We start from the raw sequence: 21,974 nt of genomic DNA, 5'->3' as shown, positions 1-21,974 counted from the left end.
ATTGTAAGGTAGAAGGAAGGGGTTGTATTGCTGATGTAGTCACTGTACTCTGGAAGTCAAAACAGCTTCAGCGTGCACATGATCTATGTAAGGTTGGGCCTGTTAGTATTCTGTCACCGAGCTGGGGCAGGGGGCTCAAGAGGCCCCAACACCCCCACCTCCACCCCCCGAAGATCTACAGGTAGCTAGTGGTAGCTGCGAGAGAAGAGATTTTTTTTTCAGGGGTATAGGCACTAGCAAGTTGCCTGTGCTCCTGTAAATAACCCCACCCATGCTCCTATGGGCAACCCTCGTGAAACTCATTGGGTGACTTTTAAAAAGACAGGAAAGGAGAAATGTGGCTATTTGGTAATAGAAAGGGCATCAGTGAAAATGAGGGGATCAAAAGAGGGTGGTGAATTGCATATGCTCAAAATACTTTCTATGCATGTATAACAATGTCACGAAACCAATTTTATATTAATATATGCTAACCTAGTAGCAAACTGCATAAATTATATTGTTGAACTTTGATAAAAAATCATCAAAGTATTTGGATCAAGCAAAAGTCCAAAGAAGACTCTAAAAATTATTATTATCATTATTGTTTGAGATTCAGATTTCCCTATATTTTACAAAGAGCTGAAGCCGGTGTGAATCTGGCCCAATGCTCTATACCAGACTTCGTGTATTCTTCCTCCTTTACAACCACTGAAACCAGTGTCAAAATCTGATTGGAAAGGGAACTAGAGAGTTATTTTTGAGAGGTGTAATACAACCAGCTAATGAACTAAATGCAATCTAAAAAGTATGGACAATGTGTAGAGAAAGACGTGGCAATTTATTCTTTAACAGCCAGGGAATATCTAATTCCTGCAACTGGTCTCAAAGGGCAAAAACATAATAAAAGAAGTTGATTAAAATTTAGGGCTCTGTCTGATTAAAACAAAACAAAAAAAAAAAAAAAAAAGAAGAAGTACCCTGATCGAGTAGAGGGTAATAAAGTGAGTTTGAAAGGGAGAGAATTTTTCTGTATTATTGCAAGGTTACTTCCCAGAGTAAAGCCACCGAAGTTCAAATGTCTTCCCTCTGATAGCATGGGCTCACCTAGGTAATTAAAGATAACTTCTGGTCTGCCTTCCATGGCTCACGGTGATATAAGCCTAAGTTGTTGCAAGTCTAGATTCTGCCATCACATGTGAGCCTGATAGTAAACCAAAGAGGTGGACTTTTCTCAGTAGTGAAACCACTAAGGACCACAGTTTTAAATATAGTTGTAACTGTAGTTAGACATTCATTATATGGGTTACTGTGTAGAGCAACCTCATTATTTTTGGAACTACTTATTGCTTATTGTTATTAACATATTTTCATGAAAATACTTTCATTTCTATAGTAAACATTACTGCATAAGATAATTTATATGTTTCTAAACCCACATTGCTAAAGGATAAAATAACAATCAAAGTCTCCAGAAGAAGGTAGTTGTGTCACACAGGCAAGGCAATGCGCATTTAGAACCTGCACCAATAAGGCTCTCCCATGGGCCCTCCTAATTGCCGAGGAGCAGGGAAGCATAGAAACGAGAATGCTGGGTATCAGCGGAAGCCTGTGCTTCAGCGAGACTGCAAATCCTTCATGACAGAGTCATGCAAAAGCCTGGGAAAGCCAGAAGCTGAAGGATAACCAGGAAAAGGCATATGGGGTTCAGTCTCAGACAAAATGAGAATATGCCAAGACAAAAAGGCAAAGCTCTGAACTGGTAGAAATAAATACTGAGTTATTTGTTCCATTTTGAGAAAAATCTGGATGGATTTTAATTATTCCAGTTCATGGGGAAAGGTTAAATTAATAAATACTTCGGTTTTCCAGCTATGGTTTAGCTGGTTAAGATCACTGACCCTGGTATGTCTTCCACCACCATCAAATGAGGTAAATAGCTGGGAAGTGAATCTTTGTGCTGTAACTAACATGCAATTTCAAGAATTCCACTACCCAGGTCTCCATTGGCCAGCTTGGACTTTCTACTGATGATTCAGCTTGTAGACGTGGCCTCTAGATGAAATACACATGGAGAAGATTGTGTTTCCACGACAACCTGTGAATTATCTGGGCTCTTTTGTTCAGTTGTTACCCAGCATGGCTTCTCTCTGTCCTATTGACTGATGGATGTCGAAATTAAGATATTTTTCCCTCTTCATAATGAACACTTAAGTTCTAACAAAATACTGCTTGGTTTGTAAAATCCAAATCCACTAACAGGGATCTACCAGAGCTATAGAAATATTGAAGGGACATTAAAATCAACACCAGCCTCGGTGAGATGACTCAGTTGGGAAAATTGCCTACTGCCAATCCTGACAGCCTGAGTTTGATCCCCAGAATCCAGGAGGCAGGAAAGGACTGAATGTGACCTTATGTGCGAGCTGTGGCACATGGGTGCTTGTATGCACATATGCACACACACAAAATAAAAACAATATTAATAAAAAATAAGACTATTTACTAGTTACCACTGTAATAAACATCTATTTACTGTGTGCCTGTGTTAAATGTTCACACATATCAATTACTTTTCTACTAACAGCAACCAAATAAAATGGAAAATTAAAAATTAAAAAATGCACACTTCTGCAGAAAAAATATTTTCCCCATGGCTATAATTTAGATGGATTTTTAGTTTAAAATGTATTTGAGACTTCTGAGTTTATATAAGATCCCAAACTATTGAGTTCCACTTTTAAATTTAAAAAGAGAGTAAATGAGGGTTTTATTATTGTTTACATATTAACACACAATGAATCTAAAGCTCTCCTAAGAATTGATTGACAGCTTGTCACAGTCTCTATGACATAATTACCTGCCTTGCTCCTGATCTAAACAAGGCAGTGTGTACTGTTAGGAAGGTATAATGGTGTCCTTATTTCTGGTTCCCTAGTATAGGTTGCTAGGTTTTATGTCATTTTCCCCTAGCTACAACTTCTGTGGAATTGGATTTCAAATCACTAAAGCTTCACCTATGATTTGGGCCGACAGCCCTGGTTATCCATCTAACATTTCTAATTGACAATCATTTCCTATTATTCTTAAACCTAGCATGATAAAAGCTGGGGTCATTGTCTGGCACTCTGTTTCAATGGCATTCCAAAAACTTCACAGTTGCTAGGCTTCCAAATATAGCAAAGCCCCTGGTTTTGCCTCACACTTCATGCAACAGAAATTAAGTTTTTTAAACCATTGTTTGTATCATTGCTGGCTTCACCCAACAGGAAACTGAAGTATTGCTTTCAAAGGCAGACAAAGCATGCACCCATGCAATGATACCCGAGGAACATTGGAGGTCACCAGGATAATGTCTTCTCATAATACAATAATACCTAAGGGAATGTGAGACTACCAGGATTCTATATCTTCAATACAATGATACTTATATAAAGGCAGAGGCCACTAAGATCTTACTTTCCCATAATGCAATGGTATCTAACAGAATATGGGGGCTACCTGGGTTCTGCATTCCCAGAATACCATAATACTTAAGAAACACTCCAGGACACCATTGCCACTGGGGCGAGATAATAATCCTTCAAGTATTTAGACTAAGTAAAGCAGGTATAAAATCACAGCGAAAACAGTCCCGTAGTGTTAGCTAATATTTTAGGGATTTCCAATTGGTACCAGCCTGTCTTCAAAATCCATCACACCAGTCACGAATCTTGTACATCTACCAAATAGGAAAGACAGTTCTTATACTCAAGTGATTGCTCCTGACCAAAGTGTAGTAAGAGTAAATCAATGTATCAAGCGCCAATTGACATATGCTAGCCACAGGACATGTTTTTACTCTCCAGTCCTATCTATTGTGTATGCCATCCTCTCAATCACTTTATTAGCTCAACGAAACAAGCCCAAGAGGAAAGATGGCTGCCTTTATCACATCTTCTACCCAGATCCTAATGACCTGTAGGATGGACAGGGCTTTTTCACTTGCTGTGCTCTGAACAAACCTATTGACTTGATGCCATGGGATACATTATTGTCTTCTTCCATGAGTTTTTTCCTTTTAAGTCTATGGACATTAGCATTAATATTTTGTCAGACTTTTACTAAGCTTGTGCTATCTGCTCCACTAGTCTAAAGAGTCCAGATGCTAGAGACACTCTGGGTATCCCATCAGCATGTTTCTACTGTAGCTGGATTGATAGCAAACACAAAATTGCTAGCTATTAATGTATAATAAGTGTGATGCATTGCCAGTAAGGAAATGTTCAGTGGTAGGAAATAGAAAGATTTTCTAATCAATGGAAGGATCTGGGTCCAGCTTTGAAAGTAACAACACAAGTGGACCATCCTGATGAAGATGAGGAAACAGCACTTTGCCCAGGCTGTAGCTCCCTGTGGCAGGCAGAAGAGAGTTGCAGCAAGGACTGACAGTTATGACCAAGGAAATGTATCGGGTAGGGACCCAGACCGAGAGACTACTTTCCCAAGTGTGAGTTCATGCAGATCCGCAGAAGAGGGGCTGCGTAGGGGAAGTGTGTTGCTCAACTTTCACATGGCAGGATCTAGTGAGCTAGACATGTGTGTTATCTTACAGGAACAACATAGTCTTCAGCTGGGGCAGTTAGATTCTCCAAGATCATCCAGAGTGGACAGTAAGCTGTTCACTTAGGATTTTTCAAGTTTGATGTCTAGAATTCTGCATCTTGGAAAATCCCTCTTTTGTATTCAGAATATTCTACCTCTGTGCATCACAAAGTTGTAAGTTTTTGACACTCTACTGTAAAGTTATCTGTCCCCGCCAAGGGATACGAAGTTGGGACACATTAAATGATTCTGTGAATACAATGTAATGTGACTGAAATTCATTACCTATGGTTTTCAAATCCGTCAGTGAGACCGAGATTCTGTAGTGGCGGCTTCAAATCTACCTATTTCAAATACGTATTTCTCAGCCACTTTTATTATATAGAGGGATTATACCATGACAATGTCACCTTTCTGAAAAGGTTTGTACTTGGATTTTTCTAATAGCGATGGTTTGTACACACATCAGGCTCTGGCCTTTCCTACCTGGTACTGTTGAGTACAACATCAGGATAACGAGCTGGAGGTACAGTGATGCTTATCGTGGCTGACAGAGTTGTGTGAAAGTCCTCTAAGCAAAAGCCACACCAGGCATGTCTGAGTGCACCTGCTGGAGGAGACTAGTGTCTCTATAAACATTATGTCTTTCATGCTTCTGACAGATGACTCTGCCCTAGTTGTAAAAAACCTATATAATGCTGTGAATAGAAGCTCACTGGCTTCCCTCTCATTTTCCTCTCCAAGGATTTGTTCAACTGCGATTGTTTTAAAAGGCTCAAGTGCTCACTACTTTATGATATTCAGAGGCTACTGCAATGCTTCCTATGTGTGACCAGACATTCAGATGTTCAACTACCTCTCCAAGCATACCTTGCTTATTACTTTTGAATTCTTGGGCAAGGACATGAAGCAGTCCCACTGTTTGCCAAAATATCACAAGAATGTAAACCACAGGGTGTGTAATACTTAGGATAATGCATAACAGAACTGATCCAGAGGTGACTATGGTTATCTGAAGATTCTATCAATCTGACATAGCAGTGAAGCCATGAAGTCCTGCAGTCATGTAGTCCCAGCCAAATCTTAGCTTGACATTTAGACCTTACTTCAGCTTGAGCATGCAGCATGTCTCTAAGCGTCAGTTATTTTATTCGTAACATTATAATTTTCAAAATTTGTTATGAGAATTAAAGTGAGTGCTACACAGCACTTTAATATGGGCTGGGTATAACATGTCAAAGAGTATTAGTGATGGGATCATCAGGATAATTATGCATGAGACGCTGTTCCGTTTTTTAAAACACCATCTAAAATGCCTCTTTGTAATGACCTTATCATAGAACCATGGTCTCCAAATAGTAAAGGGGGCTTCAGAGCAAGCAGCTTCTTCATCTGCTAGTTGGAGATAGAACCAATGTGTCTTGAGAATTACACCGCTGTTCCAGCAGCAGGCTGTTAAATATTTAAGAAGGTGCTATGGATTGAGGAATTTGTTACTTTAAATGAGGAGTGAAATATTATAAGGCTGCAGAAGCATATTATTTTATGAGCTGTGATTATTTTCTTGTTCTGTTGTATCATTATTATATAGGCTACAGAGATAATCTGTTAACTTCCTTCATGGGATATAATAATGTTTATTAAATAAGGCTGAAAATCATGCTAATTGTGTGCTTTCTTGGGAAATATAATGGTCACTCTAGAGTTATTAATTACTCCTCATTGAATTTTCTTCTGGCATTTATAATATTAGTTCTACTTAATGTGACACTTTGGGTTGAATCAGCAGGGTTAGGAACTAGGGCCTGTATCATAACTTCCTCTTGTTTGGTGGGATCACACTTGTGTTTTGCCTTGGTCATTGTGGTGGTTTGAATAAGAATGAACCCGATAGGCTCATACATTTGAACACTTGGTAGAATTGTTTGGGAAGAATGAGGAGGTGTGTTCTTGTTGAAGGAGGTATGTCACGGGGGCAGGCTCTGAGGCTTCAGAAGCCTTCTGTCATCTCTATTATGTCTTTTGTTTCCTGCTTGTGAGAGGTCAGATCTTAGCTGCTGCTACAGCTGCCTGCTGTCATCTGAAACCTAAATATCTAACTATAAAGGCCCAGTTAAATGTGTCCCTTTATTATGTACCTTGATCAAGATGTTTTAATCACAACAATAGAAAATAAACTAATATAGAAGTTGGTGCTAGGATGTCAGATTTTTTTTTAAAGAACCTGACTTTTTTTTTTTTTTTTTTTTTTGTGGGATGTGGAAGATCTTGGGACTTTAGACTAGAAAAGTAGTTGAAGGCTATGAGCAGAACTCAGTGGGCCATCCTAGTAATTTCTCAGAAGACAGTAGTGCAGAGAACATTACAGACTGTAGAGATCAGCTCAGGAAGTTTTGGAGGGGGCAATATTAACAAGTGGGCCCAATATATTTCTTGTGACATTTTGATGAACAGTGGAGCTGCTTTCTGCCCTTGTCCAAAGAATTTGTCTATGGCTAAATTTAAAAGTAATAGGCTAATTTCTTTGGAAAAGGAGATTTCAAGAAAGCTGTGCTATTGACCCTGTCATGTGGTTATGAGTCATCACGCTTAAGCAGGCTACCGTGAAAAAGAGCAAGTAAGGCAAAAAGAAACACAAACTGTACAGTTTGAAGAGATTAAAAAACACAAAAAAATTAATGTTGTCACCAAGACTTGTGCTGAAAGAATAAAGGAGAGGCCCTATCTGAATTGGAATAAAGGGAGGGGTGCCCTTGGGGCAAGACTCTCCCCAACTAGGCTTCCAGCCTGCAAGAGTAAATGCCTAAAGAACAGTCTGCTCTGAGAAAGCAACAATAGACAAAAACTGCTGCCAATGTGCTTCAAAAGCACCAGACCCTTCCCAATCAGGCAGCATCATTCATATGGCCATGACTCTAGAGTCATGAATGCACATGGGGAAAGGGGTTCTAGAATCCTCCTCCCCAGGTAAGGCGAGCTGATGAGGCCAGGAAGTGTGTGGCAGGGCAGTTCCTTCATGTAGGTCCTGAGAGGGCAAGAGGCCTTAAGAGGCCACTCTGTAAAGCTGTGAAAGGGAATTCTGCATTTCCTTGGAGACCTCAAGATGCTGGAGATGCCAGAATCATGGGCTATCTGGCAAAGGACAGCTGCCGACAGGGAGTTTAACTAGTCCAGGTATGTTGATGGCAGCAAAGACAAAAGGGTAGAACCATATAACCCCTCTGATACCAGACAAAGAGTTATAGGATTTGAAGTTTGTCCTGCAGGGTTTCCATCTTGTTTGGTCCAGTATTTTATCAGTCTTTTATCACTATGTCTCTTTTCCTACCTTTTGAAATTGTGTGTGTGTGTGTGTGTATATATGTGTGTGTGCACATGCGTGCATGTGTGTGTGTGTACATATATATACATACACACACAGACATATATAATTCTGTGTCATTGATTTTTGATTTTACAGGGACCTTTGAAGAGATTGCCTGAAGTCTCAGAAGAGACTTTGGGCTTCAAAAAGGGTTGAGACTGAAAAACTATGGGGAAATTTAAAATTGGACTATGTACATTTTGCATTTATGATATTGCCATAAATCAGTGGGGGCAGGGAATGGACTGTGGTGGGTTGAATGAGAATGCCTCCCATTGGCTCATATATTTGAATGCTCAGTCCCTAGTTGGTAGACCTGTTTGGAAAGGATTAGGACAGATGGCCTTGTTTGAAGAGGTGTACCACAGGGGCAAACTTATGTTCAAAGGCCTCCCATCACCCCCAGTGTGTGCTCTGACTCCTGCTTGTGAGATGTGAGCTCTCAGCTGCTGTTTCAGCAGCCTGCTGCCGTGCCTTTGCTACTCTGTCATGGATACTAATCCTCTGAAGCTGTAAGCCCGGTTAAATGCTTTCTTTATAAGTTGCGCCGGTTGTGGTGTTTTGTCACAGCAATAGAAAGGAAATGAACACAGTTTCGAACACGGGTCATTATTCTACTCCCTACAACAGGTAACGTTTTCTACAGTTATGTAACTGACCCCTTTTAAGGAGCGCCTGAATACTGATTTCATGAAGACGGAATTTTCTTCTCTTTCATCTAGAAGGTGTTAGAAGATTAAGCTGGATTCTGTGTGATGTATTTTAAACTCTCAGATTTATTCATGAATGTGAGGCAAGCCAGAGATGGAGAGATGTGTCTTGAAGTTTTGAATATGTAAATGTTCACAAGTTGATCACAGAGAAGCTTCTGGAAAAATGTGATGTGTCTAGTAGTAATTTCCCTCAACAAGCATATTCTCCTCGAGGCTATTATCTGGCGATTCTCTGGGGTAGTATTTTGCTGTGTAGCACAGGTTGGCTGCACGTTTGCAACCCCACCCCCACCCCTTCTTCAGCCCGCTGAAAGGATGGCCAGGGAGGTTACTATAGCTGCCACTCTCCTGACATTCCTTAACAAAGAATCTAAGTCTTCTAAGGATGAACTTTTCCCACAGGCTGCTGTGTTAGATAGATCCTCCTATGATGCTCCACGGCCAAAGAGAAGATGGCTTGCACTGGATAAAGTCAGGTTTTTTTGTTGTTGATCCCGAGGAAGAAAATCTTCTAATGGAGTCAGGATGGTGAGATTGAGGATTATGTTTATGCCCTTGATTTTTCTGAAAAGGGATCAGCCTTGCAAGTTGTACAGGGTATGGCTGACATCACTGAAACTGTCTGGAAAGTACAAGACCTAAGTTCTCTTCTAACAAATTAACAAGAGTTACTAGCCTTACAGAGCAGGGGAAAGTGAAACTTCTGTTGGATTTTTCATTTGCTTGTTTGTTTGAGATGGGATCTTGTATAATCCTGGCTAGCCTCAAAATCATTATTTTGCTGAGTGTGACCGTGAGTTCCTGACCCTCCTGGCTATGTGGATTACAGGTGTGTGCCATCATGTCCCGTTCAGGTCGTGCTAGAGAGCAACTGTAAGACTGTGTGTGCTAGGCAAGCGCTCTACCACATGAGCCACGTCCCAAGTTTCTGGGGTGTGGTTTAGACTGGCGCTTAGTTACCTAACAAAGAAAACTCAGGCCCGAGCTGAGCTAACCATGCTGTGCATATGGATTATGCCAGCAGAGCTGAAGGTGGTTGTGATCTCCTGCAAAGGGAAGAGGATTTAATATGGGTGTTGGGTCATCCTCTGAGAACACGGCATCTAAAAATTGTATGTATCTTCCATAAGAGACAAAGAATTTTCATGCAATCAATAAAATTCCGGGTTGCGTTTATCCCCATTCATGGGTGTCATAAATTACAGTGGTAAACTTGATTGGTATTTAGGATAAGGTATGTCCGCTTGGTAAGAGGACTTCATGGAAGCCAGTGGGCACTGCTGTCTGTGCTGTGAGTGTGTGGCAGAGCCAGGAGTTGCTCTTCTTTTACACACCTCTTTCAGCTTCCATCGCTACCTCTGGCGTAATTGTACCTGGAACTGGCTGATATGTTTTCTCTGCAATCCTTTAATCTAACTTCGCTCCTTCAAATGACTATTCAATTTTAGAAATTAATAGGTGCTACATGACTGAAAAAGGCAAATGAGAGCATGGGAGGATGAATGCTGCGTTCTTTTTATAAAAAAGAGACAGAAATCACGAAAGCTACTCAAGTTCACACAGAAGGATCAGCGTTTCACAGCGCAGATGAAGACGGGTTGGTTTGCACTTCTGAGATGGAGAACACTGTGTACAAGGAGACTACTCTTCAATAGCACAGAGACTGGACACAACATGAGCTGGAGAAACATAGCCAGCTGAGGTCAATGGCAGTGTGGATGGAGGCTAAAAATAAAGATTTATGATTAAAGTATTGCGCAACAATGACCTGTGAAATTGGTCTCTGTTTCCATCCCAGAATTTTCCGAAAGTTAATGATCTCTGATCCAGTCTTAATCTAAAGCAAGCTCTTTGCTTTAAAAGGAAGGGAAATACCCCAGGAAGCACCTAGCTGGCAGTTAGAGTCGGGGGTTTCCTCTTTCCCTCCCCCATGACCTGTATTGGTGTGACTGGCACAGATTGTATAACGTGGTCTCATTGCTAAACTCTTGGAGACCTTCAAGCAGTGAGTGGAGAAATATAAACACAAAAGCAATATCAAACTTGTGCCAGGAATTCAGAAAAATTCACCCAGTTGAATGAATATTGTATGCCCCTGACTCAAGGTAGATCCTAGAACAAGAGACAGAGAGAACTGTTGCAATCCAGGTGAGTCAGAAAACAGAGAAACACCAGGAAGCATTGACTTGTGTGCTTTTGTAAGTCATGCTCATGGGAACAGATGAACAGCCTTGGAAATCTGAGATTCTTTTTTCTCCCTAGTTTGAATCATTTGAAAATGAAGTCAGACTACAATGTTTCCCCCTACCCGACCCCAGTCCCGAGAGTCTTTCAGGAGCTGTTCTCCATTTTTCTTTCTTCCTGCTCCAATTTTGCCTCCTCTCACCAGGGCCTCTTTCCTAACAAGGATGAAGAATCCTGCTACTGGTGTTGGAAGATACCCATGTGTAAGGAAACAGAAGCAGGCCATTTCAGAACCATGAACCTGCCACCACTTGAGCTAAAGAAGCAGCCATCTTGAGAAGCATTCTGCAGAGAAAAAAATGGAGGAAGAGAAAGAGAGTAGAAATCTCCATTTTGAAACTGTCCTTCTTTACCTCTAGGCTGCAGCATTTTCTTTGAAGTGGCATTTGATTTTTATGACTTAAAAGTCCTAAGACATAAATAAGACATCTGTCTCTCAAAAAAAAAATTCTAATTGTTGGAAATGTAGTACATTTACCTGTAATATAAGGAATTACCAAAAAAAAAAAAAGTCTTCCTTTTTTTTTTTTCACTTTCTGACTCTGTCCTTGCACCTTCAACACTTGGACAACAACTTTTCCCTCAGGGAAAGCAGGCTTGATCCTGTCTCAGATGCACGTAGCACACGTGGAACCACCATAGACCCGCTGGTACGCTTCTCTGTTTTAGACAATCTCATTGAGACTTTTGGTCTTAGAGCAGAAGCCCCCTGAAGTATGGCCGGGCACAGGCCACAGGTAGATTTTGGAGCTTTTCCTACCTACTTGGTATAAAGGTAAAGACTCCTATTACCAGGAGTTCGGGACAGCCTAGTTTCTGAAAGGCTGTGTTGTAGGAGAGCTTATGATGGTGTGTTAAATGGTGTGAACACTTCCGAGAGCCTCTAAGCAGCATGCCTGGTAAGGAACAAGCTGTAACATTTCTTTAATTCCCCTTCAGACAAGGCTGGCCCTTGGGGAGTAAGGCACAGTGAACCACTGAACTGCTCCTGATGCAGTCAAGGAGACTGACAACAGGTGTCCAAAGAAGGACCCTCCAAAGGGTGTCATTCTAATTAAAATGAGAGTTTATATTCGGAGAAGTGTCCCATACTGTCTCATCCACAATTATTTACTCAAGTGGTTTTGTTTGGCTGTGGCTGGGTCCCATGGAAGGTAGATTCAGATACTATGATATCTGTTAGAGATGATTTGGTGAGAACATGGTAGTCTGATGTCAGCCTTCTGCTTCCGCATCTCCAGAACCCACAATAGTAGACATCCCTGAGCTGCCTTTCTCACAGCTAAGACTGGATCTGTAGAGATCATGCAGCCAGCCACCTACCCCAAGCAGGGCTCCTCCAGGAGGTAGCCTTCTGCCTGTGGCTCCCTGTGGCTCTGTCCAACAGGTTCTTCTTGTGTTTGGTATCAGGCTCCTCAAATGTAAGCCTTCTTCCTCCCCCTGCCTGGGGACTTTCCAGATGGTAGAACTACCTAATGGGCTTTTGTTGCCTATACCTGCTCCCTTCCACTTATCACCGAGACACTCCTCCTGGCCACCTCATGGCAAACTAGTGAAGTGCCCATGCATGCTTTTTGTATGATTGTTTTCTTTACACTCATGACAAAAATTACCCAAACTTTATCAAACTACCAAAACGTTAGATGCTAGGGACTTGACTGAGATATGTGACCCCTTCCAGCCTTCTCCCTCTTCGTATTTTCTCTCTCCTGGTTCCTTTCCCAGAGGCTCTCAGAATCTTCACAGTGACAAAGCGGAACCAAGCTTGGCATATCCTTTCTGGTAGCACCGAGAGAGGATGTCTAAAGAGCCGAGTGAAAACCAGAATGTGGAATTGTTAGCTCTCTGATCTAGTTTCAGGAAGTGTGTGCTGCTTTTCATCAATTCCAGGGAAAGGAGGGAAGGGTGGGTATAGCTTAGCTGGAACAGATAACGGGCGTGAGAAGAGCAGGTGAAAGACAACATATACAGCCATCAAGGAGCCATGTCTTCCTACTTTCGAAGTTGGATTGGCTCTGAGTTTTCCAGGACAGCAACGTGTGTGATGAAGAAGAATGACAGCCACACTGCCTGGTATCTGGAAAGATGTCAGTTGTTTTCAGAAAAGATAAAATAAGCAATTATTTCTGAAAGAATACTCTCTGAGTTTTTGTGTATTTTTTTTCTAAAAGGAAATAAGCATTTAGGCAGAGACAAATCTCCCTCTCTCCCTCTCTCCCCTTCTCTCCTACACACACAGATACACACAGACACAGAAACACACACAGAGGTAGTGGGGAAAGCATGCTGATTACATATGAGGACTGATTTCTAGCATGTGCCCCAGTGTTAGGGAGACAGGAACAGGCAGGTGCCTGGCCTTGCTGGCCAGTCAGTCTCATGAAGTCAGCAAGTTCTGGACTCAGAGAAGGAATTTATCTCAGAAAATAAAGTGGAGAGCACTGGACATCAACATTTGACCTCCATGCAATATAGCACACATGTATATACACACATGTAAATATTAAATTTATACCCCCACACATAAATTTATATATAACACATATAATAAAAATATGAGTGAAGAACTCTGTTGCTGTCACAGTGAAAAAGATCCATGTCCCAACATGAGTTATGGGGTCAAGGGGTTTATGATATGATGGGCACTGCGGCAGGTGGGGGTACCCACATCCAGTATCATGACAGTATGCCATATCGCATCTTCACAATCAAACTAGAATACCGCTTACATGAGTTTTGAAGTTTACCCTCTTATTTAACTTTCTGCAAGTTTTTAGTAAACAAAGAAATAGCTTCTATAGGCTAGTGAGAAACTGAGTTGTTATAGATAATCTATGAACTTCCTATGGATATTCCCCAATGCTCTGACATTAGAAATGGGAGCCATTTATCACATATTTATGGACATAATTTAACACACACTGAGATGGTTAGATTTAATTTCCAATTGGCACATCTCTAAGTCGACAACAAAACAGCATCTGAGGAGGTTTAAAGCATTATCTCAATTCCTTGATTGATGTGGGAAGACTGGCTCACTGTGGGCAGCGTCATTCCTTAGACTGGCCATCCTGGACTGAATGAAATGGAGAAAGACTTCTAAGCGCTAATGTGTCTGCACTCGGGGTCTCTGCCTCGCTGGGGATGCAATGTGAGGGACCAGATGTTAGTTCCTGCTGCTGTGACTTCCCCACAGTGATGAACTGTAACCCAGAACTATGAGTTCAAATAAACCCTTTTCTCCCATAAGTTGCTCTTTTTCAAGATATTTCATCATAGCCACAGGTGAAAGCTAAGATATATTCATAACAAATACATATCCAACATTTTTATTGGGGAAAATTAAATGTTATAAATATTGACACACACACACATTTACAAGAAGTTTAAGCCTGAAGCCTCAGTTTAAAGTAGCTAGCATGTAACTGTATATAACTAAAGAAATCAGTTGAAGAAATGTGAATATTGTAAAACAATGGCCTATAAAAACCTGTGTTTTAAAAAACTCAAAATCTATATAGAATTTTTGCTTCTCTTTATATTGTAGACAAATATATTAAACCTTTAACATATTAACACCTAACACATGTTCATAGGTATATAAACCTTTACATACATGTATATAGTTACATAAGCAATGTCTCCATCTTATTTCAAACATTACACTTAAAAATCCAACCATACCTGCACATATGCTCATATGCCCATATGGATGGGGGAAATCTCACAAGGCCTCACCCCTCAATGAAGAAATATAGGCAGGTAATGGCTACTGAGAGATGGAGAATCTAGAGATGAGTCTTCTGATAGGTCACCCAATCCTCAGTGGCCATGCCTAAGCCCATATCCACATGAGCGACATTAAGTGAACTTAATAATTGAGTCCATGGGAAAAGTAGTGAATTTTGAGAGGGAAGTGGTGGGCACAGGAGGAGTTGCGGGGGGGGGGAGTGAAAATGATATAAATACAGCACTCGTGCATGAACGTCTCAAAAATTTAAATTAAAAATATTTTACAGGAAAAAGTCTAATATGTTTGTTACAGAATATTTGTGATAATGTTCTATAAAGCAACTTTGAGACTACTACAGGAGAAATCATTAGTACTGTTATATACATTTTTGAAATACACGCCTCATCTAGAATTAATGAAGTATAATGTTTTGCAAGGCACACAGCTAAATGAAAAAGAGAAAAATACAAGCTGCAAGGTGACCCGGAACAGTGATTGAGCACATGAACTTTCAAATTCAATTATTTGGGTTTAAATATTGACTTTGCCATTTTCTCCATTAAGGGAAACCTCAGGTACTTAATACATCGATGTCCTCACTTGTAAAATGAATGTCAGAATAGTACTTACCCCCCAGGCCACTGTGAGGGTTGAACCAGTCATAAATGAAGCAATTCTAACAGTTCAGGACAAGGCAACATTTACTTGGTACTTACTTACTCACATGTGGAATGACATGACTTACGTTAAAATCTGGAATTACGACAATGACAAAGTACTGACATTACAGGAAGAGATATGAAGGCGCATGCACAGGGGAAGTACAGGGAACACATGTAGAGAGATGCCATGTGAAATTTGGGGCTTCAAAGAGAACAATCCTTATTTGGATATTTGTTATGTTTATGATTAAGTGTTAAACACTTGCTAGCTCATTCATGCAATCCTTTGTTGTATGGAAAATAATGGTTATATCCATTGGGCTATGGACATGCAAAAATATTCATGCATAGGCAACATGCAAAGAAGCATAATAAAAAGTTGGTCAGATGCCAGCAGTGTACGATGGCATGGCTGTGTTTATGAATGAAATGATGATGTTAGGATCTACAGTGGTGTGGTAATATCAGTCTTCTCCTTCTTGCATATGTCCACATGAAATTACAACATATATAGTCAGGTATATTATTAATTAAAAAAACTTCATTAAAAAGGAGCAGATGGTTAAAGGCAAAGCTATTACTCTTATAAAAAAAAAAAAACAACCCACAAGGCTGGCCATACCACCACCATCATCATGCAAACACCTTGCCTTCAAAACTCTACATTGGGAAGACAGTCAAGGGCTACTGGTGTGTGGGATGAATTAGAGAGATTCAGATGTACTTACCCACCAAATACCTGGAGTGCGGAGAATTTGGAAGCATCCAAATCATTGCCACTTACTATGCGAGCCTTAAATGAATCACAAGAAAAACAAAACAAACAGGTGTTTAGCATAGTACAGCTACACGTGGCCGACTGGGGGACACAGGCTGACTGCACTACACGGGGAGCATCTATGATGATGGGGAGCACCTATGATGACGAATGCTAAGCAGGGTCAGCTCCAAGTCAAAGCTGTGTTTTGTGGGGGGCGGTTTTGAGATTAGCTGCATTTAAACAAAAGCACTGGAAATGCATCATGTTCCAAGTACTCTTTGCCCTTAACACTTGACAGGTTGCGGGGGAGACCATGAATCAGCCAGGAAGGTCTGGACTTAGCCAGACCTGAGAACAGATGCCATGTTTGACCGTAGCAGACCCCTGGGTTGGCGAGTATAAGCTAAATAGCGCAGCTGGCAAGGTGTAACCCCTTCATAAATGCGACACACTGGGGACACTTAAAGGACAAAGAATGGAAAGCCAGGGAGACATGCATTTTCCACAACTCAGCAGAGAAACCAAAACAAGGCCAACAGGTCACAAACGAACAGGTACAAAAGACAAGATCCGTCAGGAGAGAAGAAAAAAAGTGTGATTAAAACCTTTTCATCCACAGAGCTGCTGTCTGGAAGAGAATCGGGAGAAGAAGGGATACATGTTAGATGGAGTTTTCCAGAAACTATTGAACACACACATGAACTGAGTAATCGAAACTATTAAAAACTCTAAAGGAACCATTCCAAGGCTAAACCCCAAGGGAATGAGGGACCACAGATCTCATAATGTAAATTGCTAGAATTCTGAGAACACTTAAGAAGCAACAGTGTGAATTCTAGGTTTAATAAAAGGAAATGTGTTCTACAAAGAAGCTGAGGAATCGGAGGGCCTGGGGTTCAACTGAGACTCCGCCACTTACTACATGTGTTGGAACTAGCTACCCAGCTCTCTAGAGTCTGAACCCAAATCTGAATGAGGTCACATGTGCCTCTTCTTCACAATACTGCTGAGAGGCTAAATACTTGGCAAAATTCAAGCTATATTCTAGCAGTTGTATTAAGGAATAATGACTACAGGGATTAATTTTATCAGAGTATTCATTCGGGCTTTCTGACATCATGAAACTTGAGTTAAATTAAAAAGAGTCTCTCTTACACATATCAAGACTGGTGTCTGCAAAGATGAAATGACTGCGGATCACTAAGGCAGTATGTGGCCGATGGAAGCTCAGATCCAGGGCCTCTGGCCCTCCACACAGTGCTTTGGAGACTCAGAGTTCTAGGTGAACCACCCAGAGCAACCAGGCTGGTGCATCTACAACCTTTTAGTGCAACTTAGGACAAATCAGGGCCTGATATATTCCAGTTCAGCTGATCATGGCACCAAGTCCTGTGAGCTCTCAGGGGTGTTTATTGAGTTGCTGTTTTCACAGTCCAGTCTGAATCTTCCAAGACCATAGGATATGGTCATCTGGGCCTTACAAGGAATATTGCTCTTAGATTTATGCACTTTTGCTTGAAGAATAAAGCTGGAAGGGTGTCTCTACACAGACTGGCAGGGACTAGAGCTGGAGTTACATTGTTGTTCACTCAGTCCACCCCCACTTTTAAATACAGACAAACCTCAGTAAGACAATGTCCCTAAAGTCACGCGGCTTAACAACCATCATTTCTCATGACAGTCTGACATTTGTTCATATTTTGACTCATTAAGTATGGTATGGATTGATGGCTATAACTAAATATTTTACATAGATTTTATAGTGTCTCAGGATTGTCTATAAATATAAGATAAAATTAAGTATTTTAATAAGTAATAAAATATGAAACTTATTGTGCCATAAATATTTTTAGAAGCTGTGTAAATGTAGCAAATAAATTTAAGTATTATTTAAAAAGAATCATATCCTATTCAAATTATTTCCATCCCACAGATGACTCCAAAGCGTGGAATGACTAATGTCATGTGACATATGAATGGGTTATACGTCTGTGAGTCAGACAATCTGCCCAGGACTTTAGGGAGAACTAAAGGTTGTCTGCCCAAAGTTCCTAATAATTCTTAGAAACCACTTTAAAATAGGGCAGGACTGTGTCTTTAATGCTACTGACATCACTTATTTATACATTAGCCCACCTCCATCATCAAGCACAAAATAGAAGTTCTTACTCTCAGTTTAGCTTATCTCTAGATGTCCTGACCAATAGATATCCAAATATGTAAATAAATAATGCCAGTATTAGAAGCGGAGGTACAAAATTTTTTGAATTTTTCAGGATTTATAATTTTATAGCTACCTAAACAAAGTAAAACAAAATCACTGAGAAACTGCAATCATTAATAAAAGAACAAAGAAATCAACTCTCTAGTCATTTAAAAGTTATTATCTACATAATACCAAGAATTGCCTTTGAAAAACAAATTAAAAGATCAGATTTAAATAGTTGATATTTTGAGTGAATAATTGATATTAGATGTTTCCTATTGATATATGTTTCCCACGTCAACTATGCAGCTGAATGAGTCACCCTCCAAGGTCACTGCTACTATGCTGCTGGTAATCTCGTCCACTCACTGTGCATTCATTCATTTATTCATTCACTCATTCAACACATATTTCCTATTAATTGACCCTTTTTATTCTTTTTGAAGCCTTTCCTACTTTTCTATTACATTCCCTTGCCATGCAACCTCTCTAACGTGCAGATGTAACCGGTTCCCCCACATTTTACAACCCACCAGTAATATCCAGTCTACCTGTGAGATTCATCCCAAGTTACTGCAGTTTTCTGACTCCTTTGTCTCCTACAATTAATCTTCAGACATTCAGCACACAAGTCCCACTGCATGTACAGTCTTTGAAATTTTTGCTTCCTCCTTCCTCAAACCTCCACACTTCCTCCTCATCCAGATTACAGCTTGGTGTTCTTGCAAACCTGTCTGAAGTCAGTTCCGCGCTCTGGAAACTTTTTATTCACCCAGGGTACAAATGCAGGTATTTGAGAGCCTTCTGACGTGGGGCCTAGCAACCACATCCGGGCCCCTCAGTAGGAGCAACAAAGCTTTTAATTGCTGCGTCATTTCTCTAGTCCCCATCTTTGACGTTTTAAAAGGAAAATTCAGGTGATCTATGAAATTATTGAAAATGTATCAAACATGGAAAAAATAATAGGTGCAAAGATAAAGGAGACACCAATAAACCAACATAATCTGATATAGAAGAAGTAATGACTAAGAAGGGCATCTTTTTTATGCAAGATGTATTCTTTCACAAGAATCATGAGCAGGTGAAGAGTGTTCAACAATGCATTATGTGTCTGGAATATTTATTTTATTGTTATACATATTCCACAAAGTTCATGTCCATTAAAGAATTAAACATAAAACAATTAAAGGAAGAAAATTAGATACAAAGAAAAATTAGATATTAAAAACTGAGATAAAGACAATTCACAAATTAAAATGCCACAATGGTAATTAAGTGTGAAAATTATCCAGTTTATTAAAACTATGCCTAATGATGATTACAAATTAACATGAAATAGAATAGAGATTAATTTTAATATCACTAAAATTAATTACCAAGGATATTGAGAATATCATCAGTTAGACAGTAGCATACATAATTGATGAGAGTAAAAGTATAAAAAATTATGATGAACTTTTTGTCAACTTATTTGTGATGCTTGGACAGGGTATTCTAGTTTGGAATATTGATGCTGAGGAAATCTTTGTTGTGGATGAACTAGTCTGCCCAGATGATTCTATGAAGTTCTGAGTACAAAGATGTTGGGATGTGAAAACTGGGTCATAGGAGTATGATTTATTCAGATGGAGAAGAGACTTAAACTTGTTCTTATCAAAAAACAAAAAAAGAATGTGGTGACACAGACACACAGAGACCTCATAAAACCAAAGGTAGCATTGTGAGGACACATGTCAAGTAACCATTAGAACCTCTGAGAGGCAGAGGGTCCTCTGTTAGCATCTGTAGAGGATACAGATCCCTATCAGGATCTTGACCTCAGGTTGCCTGTCTTCAGAGCTTGGAGACTATCAATCCCAGATATTTTAGACAATTTTCATTTGTAGTGCAATGGGATGATAAATCTCGGTAAGTCATATGTTTTCAAATATTAAAACATAACTTGTGTAGAGATCAAGTAAACAGTTGCTACTTGCAACAAATGATAGGGAAAGTACACATGATGCAGTATCAAGGTATGGGTTGAAAATTGTACTCTATGACATAGATAGACTAATATCACTGCATTTAGATAGTATATAAATTGTAGGGAATGTTTGTGGCATATAAAATAACAGTAAATCATTCTGACAAGGTAACAACCATATTAAAGGAAAAGTTATACACAGAGAGACTCTGAAGAAACATCACCATACTAACAATCAATATTTTAACAATAGAATATATTTTCTGTTCTTTTTGTACTTTCTTTGTTGTGCTAATTTGGTGATGATACAGCTGCAAACTGTAAAGTGACATAATATCTGCCCAATAGAAATGAGTGCATATTCTCCTTGAGTGAACATAGAATGTTTCAACAAACAAATATTAACAAATGTAAATATTGAAGTTTTGATTGAAGTTTCATGATCCAATTCACGAAGTCAGAAATAAGTGACAGGAAGAGCTCTAAAAAATTTACAAATATATGGAAATTAAATAACACGTACCTGAGCAACTGGTGGGTCAATGAATAAATCATACAGGAAATCTTAAAACACCTCAAGGCTAAAAAGGTAGATGCTATACATCAATACACACAGAATGCAGAGAAAACCATAGAAGAACCATTTATAGGGATAAATGGCCATGTTAAGAAAAAAGAAAGCCCCAGAATGAGCTAATTTTACATTTTAAAGAAGTAGAAAATAAAACTAATCTCATAGTTATCAGAAAAAGTATTAGTACTAAGTGATAGAGCAGGAAAGAAGTGAATCAGACTAGGGAGAAGACAGAAAAATACGTAAAATTAAGAGTTGTATTTTTGAAAGTATAAACAAAACTAACAAAATGAAAGCACAAATTATACCATAAGAGCAAAATAAACATGAAGAAAGCAAAAAGCTATGTTACTTCAGAGGAACATAACATCTCTCCAACAGCAGGTTACAAACATCTAAAGGATAAAATATGTGATATCTAAAATAATTATAAAAATGTCAATGAGATTTAATGAAATCAGACAACCATTTAATAATTAATGCAATATGAACAAGCAATTAGTCAAGAGAGATTTTTGAGAGAGAACCACACAGAAACTTAGAAACAAGGTGCTCAGTAAGTCAAATGTACAGTGTGTTGTATGTATGTATGTACGTATGTCTGCGTGTACATATGTATGTAGGTATTTGAAAGCACCAAAACCAAACTGAATATAGAGAAGAGGGAATATTCAAATTTGAAGAGTCCTTTTTAGTAGCAGCAGTAGACAAAATAAAAAGCTGAATAAAGACATAAAATGTGGAACATCTAAGAAGTTTGAGACGTGATCAAATGAACAAATATCTATTTTTTTGACTCCCTAAAAAAAGGAAAAACAAAGTTGAGGGACTATAAAACTACTTAATGTAACTAAAGAAAAGCAGTCATTTCATCGTTCTTGGAGAAGTATAGGTATACATGTCCAGAGGCCAATAGGACCAATAAGTGCTTGGCTAGAAAGACGTCACCACGGAATCTTACATCCAAATTGTCAGAGGCAGAAGAGAAAGAAAAACTTCTAAAATCGGCATGAGAAAAGCTCCAGACTCCCTTTAAGGGAATCTGCAGTAGACTACCATGCCTTTACCATCGGAAGAGAAAGGAACAAAAACCCTTGAGTCCTGAATCAAATTAACTACAACCCAAGGATACTACATGGAACAAGGACGTCCTTCAATCACAACCCATACATGGGGTTCTGCAGGATGA

At 39.5% G+C, this 21,974-nt stretch overlaps 1 protein-coding gene across 3 annotated transcripts in view; it reads right to left on the bottom strand.

Moving 5' to 3' along the window:
- Unc13c (unc-13 homolog C) overlaps nt 1-21,974 on the bottom strand; it is a 457,501-nt gene that overhangs the window by 326,365 nt on the left and 109,162 nt on the right. For all 3 annotated transcript variants that reach the window (XM_041679506.1, XM_041679508.1, XM_041679507.1), the window contains 2 exons: nt 16,645-16,667; nt 16,008-16,072 (listed from right to left, as the gene is read on the bottom strand). In XM_041679506.1, coding sequence (XP_041535440.1) covers nt 16,008-16,072; nt 16,645-16,667 — 88 coding nt within the window. The remainder of the gene's footprint in view (nt 1-16,007; nt 16,073-16,644; nt 16,668-21,974) is intronic.

This window comes from Microtus oregoni, unplaced genomic scaffold (genome assembly GCF_018167655.1).
Source record: "Microtus oregoni isolate MIOR12 unplaced genomic scaffold, Mior012 000032F_ref0000030, whole genome shotgun sequence".
Classification (NCBI taxonomy): domain Eukaryota; kingdom Metazoa; phylum Chordata; class Mammalia; order Rodentia; family Cricetidae; genus Microtus; species Microtus oregoni.
The sequence above is the reverse complement of the archived record's forward strand: the minus strand, read 5'-3'. Positions and strand labels throughout refer to the sequence as shown.